The 11,229-nt window shown below is 36.8% G+C and overlaps 1 protein-coding gene and 8 non-coding genes across 10 annotated transcripts; all 9 read right to left on the bottom strand.

Moving 5' to 3' along the window:
- Positions 1 to 99: 99 nt before the first annotated feature.
- mgst3a (microsomal glutathione S-transferase 3a) lies at positions 100 to 1,756 on the bottom strand. 2 transcript variants are annotated; one of them, XM_043219329.1, is made up of 6 exons: positions 1,628 to 1,756; positions 1,083 to 1,207; positions 878 to 951; positions 707 to 764; positions 535 to 607; positions 100 to 389 (listed from the first exon to the last, which is right to left on the bottom strand). In XM_043219329.1, the coding sequence occupies exons 2-6, from the start codon at positions 1,197 to 1,199 to the stop codon at positions 250 to 252; spliced, it is 462 nt and encodes a 153-aa protein (XP_043075264.1). In that variant the 5' UTR covers positions 1,200 to 1,207; positions 1,628 to 1,756; the 3' UTR covers positions 100 to 249. The 2 variants fall into 2 exon arrangements, with proteins under 2 accessions (XP_043075264.1, XP_043075263.1); XM_043219328.1 differs by lacking the exon at positions 1,628 to 1,756 and having other exon boundaries at positions 1,083 to 1,480.
- A 359-nt stretch (positions 1,757 to 2,115) lies between these two features.
- LOC122325571 lies at positions 2,116 to 2,230 on the bottom strand. Its single transcript, XR_006247313.1, has one exon. It is a non-coding gene; the product is annotated as a U5 spliceosomal RNA (small nuclear RNA).
- Positions 2,231 to 2,785: 555 nt separating this feature from the next.
- Positions 2,786 to 2,900, bottom strand: LOC122325586. The gene has a single exon (XR_006247327.1). It is a non-coding gene; the product is annotated as a U5 spliceosomal RNA (small nuclear RNA).
- A 1,248-nt stretch (positions 2,901 to 4,148) lies between these two features.
- On the bottom strand, positions 4,149 to 4,265 carry LOC122325570. Its single transcript, XR_006247312.1, has one exon. It is a non-coding gene; the product is annotated as a U5 spliceosomal RNA (small nuclear RNA).
- Positions 4,266 to 5,060: 795 nt separating this feature from the next.
- On the bottom strand, positions 5,061 to 5,175 carry LOC122325673. Its single transcript, XR_006247406.1, has one exon. It is a non-coding gene; the product is annotated as a U5 spliceosomal RNA (small nuclear RNA).
- A 1,255-nt stretch (positions 5,176 to 6,430) lies between these two features.
- LOC122325676 lies at positions 6,431 to 6,545 on the bottom strand. Its single transcript, XR_006247409.1, has one exon. It is a non-coding gene; the product is annotated as a U5 spliceosomal RNA (small nuclear RNA).
- A 2,740-nt stretch (positions 6,546 to 9,285) lies between these two features.
- LOC122325675 lies at positions 9,286 to 9,400 on the bottom strand. Its single transcript, XR_006247408.1, has one exon. It is a non-coding gene; the product is annotated as a U5 spliceosomal RNA (small nuclear RNA).
- A 760-nt stretch (positions 9,401 to 10,160) lies between these two features.
- Positions 10,161 to 10,276, bottom strand: LOC122325674. Its single transcript, XR_006247407.1, has one exon. It is a non-coding gene; the product is annotated as a U5 spliceosomal RNA (small nuclear RNA).
- Positions 10,277 to 10,882: 606 nt separating this feature from the next.
- trnad-guc lies at positions 10,883 to 10,954 on the bottom strand. The gene has a single exon. It is a non-coding gene; the product is annotated as a tRNA-Asp (tRNA).
- Between the last annotated feature and the right edge of the window lie 275 nt (positions 10,955 to 11,229).

Raw genomic sequence — 11,229 nt, 5'->3', positions numbered from 1 at the left:
TCAATTATACTAAAATAACACTGATGCGGTAAATCTTCATGCACTTGGTTGTTATAATATGCATTTGTATGAGGGGAAAAGTAAATGAACTGAACTTTGTAATTTTTGTGCAGTTTATTTAAAACACACATAAACGCAATGAATTCTCACAGTGAGAAATGATCCTCTAGTGCTTTTCTACATTTGTGTGTGTTTTTTTTACCTTGGCATTTTATAGAAAGTAGAAATAGATTGCAAACATAATTTTCACTATTGAAAATTTTTAGGCCATTTGACCCATTTCAGCCCACAGTTGTATCCAAGCATCGTTCTCCCAGTGTTCACCGTGCAAAGAAACAAACCCACCAAAGCAACCATACCAAACAACCCACGGTGGCGCTTCTTGGGCTCTAAAACACAACACAGAAATACATTTCACTAGCTGTTTCGATCTGCATTCATGCTATCAGTCTACTTATACACACAGACACTTAACCATAAACACAGTACTTTAATATACACAGATCACTACGGTGGGAGTGCAAAGAAACTCACTTCCAGTGGAATATCCTTGAGCGTACAGCACCCGACTGAAGATCCAGATCATTCCCAGCGCGCTGGCAAGACGCTGACGAGCACAACCACAGCAAACAGCTCACTTCAGTTTGCATGCATACTTATATTGCACCTTCAGGTAAGGCTCAACGATGCTTGAATCTGTACTCACCGGATGCTGAATCCCTCCCACAGATAAATGAAACAAGAACGGCGACAAGAGTTCAACGCTGTTTCGCAATAAAAGATAATAAATCATAAGAACATGAATGAGGTAACTCTGCTTTGAAGAAGAAAAACACACACACATATTTCCTGTATATGTTACGCATACTGTACTTACGTGTTCTGATGCGCTCGTTGGATACAGTTGAATATGCGGCCAGTCTCTGGATCATCGCTGTACATTGTCGGATACTAGAAAATAAAATTCGAACTTTCTTCTTGGTTAAGGGCAAACTAGTTCACACGAGACCATTAGCACTCTAAAAAGTGGTCATCGCTGCAGTAATAAATGCACGTGCGGTTATTCGTGCACGTTAAGTTACCTGCACGTTGTATTTAATCCGAGCCTTCACCACAGCGTGAGACAGATGAACCATCAGGAGGAACGACGCCGCTCCGGTTAGAGCCACATAGCCGTACTCTTTGGACAAAACGACCATCTTTAAGACTGGAGAGAATACAGTAGTGTTGATGTAGATGTGCACAGCACAGAAGGACTAGAAAATGCGCGACTACAGAACTATCCCCTATTAGATGCCGATTACACACAGACAAAAAAAAGTTGCTGATTTGAAACATAAAATGTGCTCTGTCCTCTCCGTCTGTGCTAGTGAACTCCAAGTGGACTTTTGTTACACTCAAACTTACAAAATAAGAGTAGGACATTAGCGTCAAAGTCAAGTTATTTTAATAGCTACATTTCTGTAATAAATAAGCACACATGCAGAAAAAGGCGTAAAAGCGAAATAAGTCACGTCAGTAATCTTGCTGTTGGTTGCATCGTTTTGATTTGTTCGCATTATTCAGACACAATCATTTTCGTCCTTCAAGACGGTGTTAGAGACATTCGCGGATTTTGTTTTGTTACCTGTTCTGTGTTTCTGTGCTGGTTATCTGGAGGGCGGAGGCTGGAGGACAAAGATCATGTAGTTAATGTGAGGCTTACGGGTAAGGGGTCAAACTCCATTAGCCCCGTCCGGTCCTCCTTCGAGGAGCCAGCCACTGTTTAAATAAAAAATGGGACCATTAAAAAAACTTCACTTTTGAATAGCATTTTTTTTTAATTATGCATATCTTAAAAATAAACACACACACACACACTGGTTGTGATTTGTGTATATATATATATATATATATATATATATATATATATATATATATATATATATATATATATATATATATATATATTACTGCAGCAACAAACAACACAGGTATTAAAAGTTGTTTGTATTTCCGACAGTTTTGAACGTATCTAAAACCCCAACACATTTTTACACGTAAGTTTAATTTATAAGAACTAAATAAAGTAACATCGTGGTTTTTTCTTCTTCTGTTATTTCACAAAGAATAGGAACCCCGCATTTAAGCAGGGCATCAAAAAATTAGTTTCAACTCAATGTGCTCTTCTCCACGGAAATCTTTAGTAAAAGGCGAAAGATTTATTCGATATGAAGAAAAATATGAGCGTATTGCCCTTTAAGCCAAACGAGTACGTACTTAGGGACAGGAGCAAACTCCACCAATACGGTTGCAACCTGATAAATATCATCTGTTCAACATTTAATTGATCTTATAAGATTCTCAGAACATTTTGTAGGTTTTATTATAACAAACAACCAGCTCGGTCTTCTTTTTATGTATGTATTTCAAAATAATAGAATATTAGGTAGCCTAGTATAAAGGAGAAGGACTTGGCTGCAGCATGCAGATCGGGGCTGGACTGCATCTGTGGCCCCGCCCCATACCTACTCTGATTGGTTCGTCGCTGCTTATCCTTAAATAGGTTATGTATAACTTCGTTTAATCGACCGATCCAGAAGATTAAACTTTGCAGCAGCTAAAATCTCATGTACCGATTCAATAAAACAGACGTGGCAATCATAGCATTTGCTTATATGCTGTATCACTCTTTCTAACCTACATTACAATAACAGTAATTCCCCATTGTATTTTAATCATATGATTTCCGCATAACAATATTACTTAAACCATATACGTGATTCTGACATTTCAACCGAAAAATAACCCCACAATGAAGCAGGTCATCAAAAAATTATGTTTTACTCATATTGTTCCTCTCCACGGATATCTTTAGTAAAAGGCGAAAGATTTATACGATATGAAGAAAAACATGAGGTTCATTAACTCATCAGGAGTGATGTACTACGTACTAGAGCGAAAGACACACACTTCACAAGGACGGTTGGACACTGACTGACATTGTTAAACATTTGGCTACTTATTGAACTTTTTATATCGCATTTTGTATAATATAATACACCCACCAATTCGGAATTTTCTTTTGGATTTCACACGGAAAAGGTAAAAATAAAAAAATAATAAAAAGACAAAGACGCCTGATGAAAAGATACGTACTTGAAGGGGTACGTACTTAGATAGGCCTACGACTGACCGAAAGGGGGCAGTATTTCATTATTGAATCCCGGTGAATACAAAGGAAATGTTCTCACGAAGTAGTCACAAACACTACAACAAAGCCATGAGCTATTTTTGACAATTTTGAAAACAGTATAAACACGACTAAAACGCTGCTCACGTTTTCTGAAGACGCCAAACTTACTGTTAGCATTGTATCGAGAAATGTATATCATTTGAGGAAAATAAACTGTCTACAAAACTATAGGACCGTTGGCATGAATCTGATTTTAAAACCGGATTAAAAAACCTATTAAGAAGGGAATTACACTCACAGTTTTATAATGAATACAAAGAAAATGCCGTCTTCAGAGTTCGTATTTGAACAGTCATCTACAAAATCATTTAACAGCACTTTTTCATTCAGAGAATAACAGCAACCTTTACCCATACATTAAAGCCCTCACGTTTCAAAAAGAAAACCCCTGAAATCCAATATATCTATTTCTGTCATTTAACTTCATTGAACAGCCCGGCAATTAAGCGGGGCATCAAAAAATTAGTTTATACTCATTGTGTTCCTCCCCACGAAAATCTCTGAAGAGAAACATGAGTGTACTGATGTCTAAAAGGCCCCAGTAGGTACTCGAGTGACAGGAACACATTTCATCCCCCATCCGGTTCTCCTTCAAGAAGCCAGAAACTGTTTGATTAGAAAATGGAACCATTAAAAAAACTTCACTTTTGAATAGAAATTGTAAAACACAAGAATTATGCATATCATAAAAACAAAAACATACACACCCTGGTTGTGATTTGTATATATTATGGCTGTAAAATACGCATTACTGCAGCAACAAACAACACAGGCATTAAAAGCTATTTGTATTTCAGACAGTTTTGGACGTAGCTAAAATGTCAACTCACTCCTACATGTAAATGCATTTTACAAGGACTAAACACAACAATAACTTTCACTTTACTTAATCTGCCATTTCACCAGAAAGAAAAGCCCCGCATTTAAGCAGGGCATCAAAAAAATTAATTTCAACTCAATACGTTCCTCTCCACGGAAATCTTTAGTAAAAGGCAAAAGATTTATTCGATATGAAGAAAAACTTGAGCGTATTGATCTTGTTCCTCACGAGTACGTACTTAGGGACAGGAGCACGCTCCACCAATACGGTTGCATACCATCTGGTAAAGACGGATAAATACCATCTGTTCAACATTTAATTGATCTTATAAGGTTCTCAGAACATTTTGTAGGCTTTATTATAACAAACAACCAGCTCGGTCTTCTTTTTATGTATGTATTTCAAAGCAATAGAATATTAGGTAGCCTAGTATAAAGGAGAAGGACTTGGGCTGGACTGCACCTGGGGGCAGGGCTGCATATGTGGCCCCGCCCCATACCTACTCTGATTGGTTCGTCGCTGCTCATCCTTAAATAGATCATGTTTAACTTCTGATATGACCGGTTTCGACCGTAAAGCATCAAATTTTAACTAATTCCCGGCTCAGGTCAGAAGCGAAAACCTCACAGCCACCCCCGGTCAAATACTGTGATGAACTAATTCATTTGCAGTAATATAAATATATCCTCCGATACCCATTTTGTGACCGAATCTTTTGAGCCGATTCTTTTCAGTCAGCTGGTTCACAAAAAGGCTACCACTGATTAATTCATTTGTGAAATCGACCGATCCAGAAGATTAAACTTGCAGCAGCTAAAATCTCATGTACCGATTCAATAAAACAGACGTGGTGAGTCAAGATAAACTTACTGTTAGCATTGTATCGAGAAATGTATATCATTTGAGGAAAATTTAGAGAATAATAGCAATCTTAAGATGCACATTAAGACCTTCAATAACAATACCCCAATGAGCTAAGATTTCTGATATTTAACTTGATTAAGCAGCCCCGCAATTAAGCGGGGCATCAAAAAATTAGTTTATACTCATTGTGTTCCTCTCCACGGAAATCTTTAGTAAAAGGCGAAAGATTTATACGATATGAAGAGAAACATGAGTTCATTAACTCGTCTGGAGTGATGTAGTACGTACTTGAGCGAAAGACACACACTTCACAAGGACGGTTGGACACTGACTGACATTGTTAAACATTTGGCTACTTATTGAACTTTTTATCGCATTTTGTATAATATAATACACCAACCAATTCGGAATTTTCTTTTGGATTTCACACAGAAAAGGTAAAAATAAAAAAATAATAATAAAAAAGACAAAGACGCCTGATAAAAAGATACGTACTTGAAGGGGTACGTACTTGGACAGGCCTACGACTGACCGAAAGGGGGCAGTATTTCATTATTGAATCCCGGTGAATACAAAGGAAATGTTCTCACGAAGTAGCCACAAACACTACAACAAAGCCATGATCTAATTTTGACAAGACCCCGTGGAAAACAGTATAAACACGACTAAAACGCTGCTCACGTTTTCTGAAGACGCCAAACTTACTGTTAGCATTGTATCGAGAAATGTATATCATTTGAGGAAAATAAACTGTCTACAAAACTATAGGACCGTTGGCATGAATCTGATTTTAAAACCGGATTAAAAAAACCTATTAAGAAGGGAATTACACTCACAGTTTTATAATGAATACAAAGAAAATGCCGTCTTCAGAGTTCGTATTTGAACAGTCATCTACAAAATCATTTAACAGCACTTTTTCATTCAGAGAATAACAGCAACCTTTACCCATACATTAAAGCCCTCACGTTTCAAAAAGGAAACCCCTTAAATCCAATATATCTATTTCTGTCATTTAACTTCATTGAACAGCCCGGCAATTAAGCGGGGCATCAAAAAATTAGTTTATACTCATTGTGTTCCTCCCCACGAAAATCTCTGAAGAGAAACATGAGTGTACTGATGTCTAAAAGGCCCCAGTAGGTACTCGAGTGACAGGAACACATTTCATCCCCCATCCGGTTCTCCTTCAAGAAGCCAGAAACTGTTTGATTAGAAAATGGAACCATTAAAAAAACTTCACTTTTGAATAGAAATTGTAAAACACAATAATTATGCATATCATAAAAACAAAAACATACACACCCTGGTCGTGATTTGTATATATTATGGCTGTAAAATACGCATTACTGCAGCAACAAACAACACAGGCATTAAAAGCTATTTGTACTTCAGACAGTTTTGGACATAGCTAAAATGTCAACTCACTCCTATACATAAATGCATTTTACAAGGACTAAACAAAAAAAAACCTTAAACTTTATTTCATCTGTCATTTCACCAGAAAGAAAAGCCCTGCATTTAAGCAGGGCATCAAAAAATTAATTTCAACTCAATACGTTCCTCTCCACGGAAATCTTTAGTAAAAGGCGAAAGATTTATTCGATATGAAGAAAAACTTGAGCGTATTGATCTTGTTCCTCACGAGTACGTACTTAGGGACAGGAGCACGCTCCACCAATACGGTTGCATACCATCTGGTAAAGACGGATAAATACCATCTGTTCAACATTTAATTGATCTTATAAGGTTCTCAGAACATTTTGTAGGCTTTATTATAACAAACAACCGGCTCGGTCTTCTTTTTATGTATGTATTTCAAAACAATAGAATATTAGGTAGCCTAGTATAAAGGAGAAGGACTTGGGCTGGACTGCACCTGGGGGCAGGGCTGCATATGTGGCCCCGCCCCATACCTACTCTGATTGGTTCGTCGCTGCTCATCCTTAAATAGATCATGTTTAACTTCTGATATGACCGGTTTCGACCGTAAAGCATCAAATTTTAACTAATTCCCGGCTCAGGTCAGAAGCGAAAACCTCACAGCCACCCCCGGTCAAATACTGTGATGAACTAATTCATTTGCAGTAATATAAATATATCCTCCGATACCCATTTTGTGACCGAATCTTTTAAGCCGATTCTTTTCAGTCAGCTGGTTCACAAAAAGGCTACCACTGATTAATTAATTTGTGAAATCGACCGATCCAGAAGATTAAACTTGCAGCAGATAAAATCTCATGTACCGATTCAATAAAACAGACGTGGTGAGTCAAGATAACCATAAACAACTGAATTTGTCTTGTTCTCTCAGTCAGAATCCAATAATATGTTCCTAATTATTCATAATAATAATAAGACGGCTGCAGATAGGTGTAAGTACACTTGGTAAAAAGTCCACGATTCCTGTAAACTATAGGAATAAATGTTCTTTTTACAGAAACAAACACAAACAAATACTGTGTCGGAAAGAACAAAAACAATTAAAGTATATTGTTAGATTTGAACACACTCTCCCCCTTAGACTCTTTCTGTCTGACCTTAGACGTGATTTTCTTTTTATCTCCCCCTAGCGTTCTGTAGTATGTATGATCTATACATCCTTCTACATCCATCTCTGAGTCGTGAATGAGTTTGCTCTACACTTTTGATACTTGACAAGAATAAGTGTTTTTCTGTGTCCAAAAGTATTCCTTATATGATCATAATTTCCTTTATCTTATATAAGTGCATATACTTTGGCATGGATACAACATATGCCATCTTTTGTTTCATTGGCTAGAGGGGTAAAACTCCCCTCTGAAAACGCCTATATAAATCCTTGTATTCTGGAATAAACTTTGAAGTAAGGAAATACACGTCTCTGTGTGTCTTCTTGCTCCCCTCACCCTATGAGATCGAGAATTCGTCTAGAGAGAACAGCGGGACCTTAAACTTTGTTGATTATTTAACATATATTAAAACTAAATAAAAACAGACCGGCTGTTGTTCTCGAGTAGCGTGTTTTTAAAATGAGCTTGAGGATAAAACCCATGCGGTTCCTGATTAAAAAAAACACATACTAAACGAAAAGAGGATAGAACAAAATCGGACGAAACGGCTGCACGAAAACACTTTCACAGATAAAAACCTACAGACCTAAACCGTACTGATATATTCATAACAAAAATCTGACTTTTAACAGAACTTTGAAAACGCTTAATTAAGTATTGCGTTCCTCTCTACTGATATCTTTAGCACGTGGAGAAACACATACGACATCAAGACAAACAAGAGTTCCGGAACGAGCACAGCGACAGGAAGGCGTTCCAAAAGAACGCTTAGAACCTGATGAACGCATTCTGTGCGGCACGTGATTAATTGTCGTAAAACTTTAGAACGTTTTCTATTATAAAGCGCTAGTAGCCTACTTGCCTGCTCTATCAAGAAAACTCTAAGATGACATTGCTCAAAATTTGGTTACGTGCCGTAAAAGTGGAAACTTACAACATCTTGGTATAATATAATACAATCCATTCTTTATTTTGTTAAAAGATTTAAAAAGTACGTAACAGAAATATGAAGAAACGAAGAAATCGTGAGTTTAAACAAAGCGACGTTACGTATTTTTATGTAAAGTAGATTTTTGACCCATTCGTAACTCTAAAATTTCAAACGAATAAAGAAGCCCCGCATTCTGTACATTAGAATAACCCATGTAGGTCCTTTCAAAAATAGTATTTTATTTATTTTTTATTATTATTTAGCCTATAAACGTATATAAAATTACACTTAGCAATCGCTTTTAGACTGGCACATATACAGATGACCAGAAGAGGGCGCTTTCTCATTAGCTAATAGCCTAAAGATCGTAAATGGTTGCTTTAGGTATGTTTGCTCAGAGTTGGAGCTAAACTTTGCAGGAGAAGGGCTGGGCATCCTCGGTCTAGAGCAACACGAGCATCAAGAAGAAAAGGACAAGGACAAGCCACAAAGTGTCGTAAATTTAAAACATAAGACCTCAAACCATTTTATACCACGTTGTAAACCAATATGCACGTGCCATAAGTAAACAAAGCGCAATTCAATCACATCGTAATCATAATCTGACATTTAACACATGGACGAGCAACCCAGCGATTATGCAGGGCATCAAAAACTAGATAATACTCATTGTGCTCCTATCCCCGGAGATCTTTTATAAAAGGCGGACGATTTAAAAGACATGAAGAAAAACGTATAGCGTATGCTTATATGCTGTATAACACTTTCTAACCTACATTACTACAACAATATTTTTCCATTTTATTTATAAACTTAAAATTTCCACAAATCCACACTATTTAAACTAACAGTATAAATTGAACTGACATTTCAACAGACAATTAGCCCCGCAATTAAGCAAGGCATCAAAAAATTAAGTTTTACTCATATTGTTCCTCTCCACGGAAATCTTTAGTAAAAGGCGAAAGATTTATTCGATATGAAGAAAAACATGAGATCAGTGACTCGACTGGAATGATGTAGTACGTACTAGAGCGAAAGACACACACTTCACAAGGACGGTTGGACACTGACTGACATTGTTAAACATTTGGCTACTTATTTAACTTTTTTATCGCATTTTGTATAATATAATACACCCACCAATTCGGAATTTTCTTTTGGATTTCACACAGAAAAGGTAAAAATAAAAAAATAATAAAAAAAGACAAAGACGCCTGATGAAAAGATACGTACTTGAAGGGGTACGTACTTGGATAGGCCTACGACTGACCGAAAGGGGGCAGTATTTCATTATTGAATCCCGGTGAATACAAAGGAAATGTTCTCACGAAGTAGTCACAAACACTATAACAAAGCCATGATCTAATTTTGACAAGACCCCGTGGAAAACAGTATAAACACGACTAAAACGCTGCTCACGTTTTCTGAAGACGCCAAACTTACTGTTAGCATTGTATCGAGAAATGTATATCATTTGTGAAAATAAACTGTCTACAAAACTATAGGACCGTTGGCATGAATCTGAATTTAAAACCGGATTAAAAAAAGAAAATGCCGTGTTCAGAGTTCGTATTTGAACAGTCATCTACAAAATCAAAACAACTCCTTTAATAGCACTTTTACATTTAGAGAATAACGGCAATCTTAATAGGACTTTTACATTTAGAGAGTAATAGCAACGTTAAAATACACATTGAAATCTTCAGTAACAATATTTCAATTAAATAACATTTCTAATATTTAACTTGATTGAGCAGCCCCGCAATTAAGCGGGGCATCAAAAAATTAGTTTATACTCATTGTGTTCCTCCCCACGGAAATCTTTAGTAAAAGGCGAAAGATTTATACGATCTGAAGAGAAACATGAGTGTACTGAAGTCTTCAAGGCCCCAGAAGGTACTCGAGTGACAGGAACACATTTCACAAAAACGGTTACAACATGACTACAACAGCACTTAAATATAATGCAATACGAAAACGTATAATAACGATACATTAGTATTATATTTAAACGTAATAGCAAGTAAAATAATAGCTCATGTCTAACATTAAAAATGCCTACGTGAACATAACTGTACCCTGTTGCATTGTGGGTAATGGATTTTACTTCCGCATTCTCAATCACTCAAGAAGTCAGTTAGCTTTATTTTTTAGAAAAATATGTATGGTTTTACTGGCATGGTACAAAACATCAGTCTCTCTCACTGTGAGAACCATTTCTTAAGTCTGCACTTTGAAACAGTACACCCAAAAATAAAAATGTTTTTGTTCTGCCGAACACAAAGGAAGATCTTTTGAAGAAAGTTTTTAACCAGGCTGTTTTTGGGCCACCATTGACTTGCTATGGGAGTCAATGGTGACCCAAAACAGTAAACTAAAGGAAACGCAAATAGAGCAATAATAATTATTTAAAGGCAAAACATTATAGCACTCTAAGTAGAATTTTGAAGAAAAAAAAACCAAAAAAAAAGTGTTTTCTCCCCGTCGGGGAATCGAACCCCGGTCTTCCGCGTGACAGGCGGAGATACTGTCCACTATACTAACGAGGAATCAGCTGAAACTTCTGGGTCCCATAGCCTCCCTTAACCTTACTCCCGCCACTTAGAGAGTAAAACAGCACCCGCGAAATCAGCATGCGGCCAAGAATACCCTGCATCCTTACAGTTATACCAAAGAAAATGAATGGGCAAAGTTAGAAGATAAGCTTAACCTCAACCTTGGTCTTTCGATCATTTTCGTATCCCGCGCGGGAAACTGAGATTCGATTCTCAGACAGCGAGAAACAAAATCTTTTTATATTACTGACAAAGAGATGCCCCAAAGG

This window comes from Puntigrus tetrazona, chromosome 20 (assembly GCF_018831695.1).
Source record: "Puntigrus tetrazona isolate hp1 chromosome 20, ASM1883169v1, whole genome shotgun sequence".
Taxonomy (NCBI): Eukaryota; Metazoa; Chordata; class Actinopteri; order Cypriniformes; family Cyprinidae; genus Puntigrus; species Puntigrus tetrazona.
Note: the sequence above shows the minus strand (reverse complement) of the source record. Positions and strands in the feature narration are given on the sequence as shown.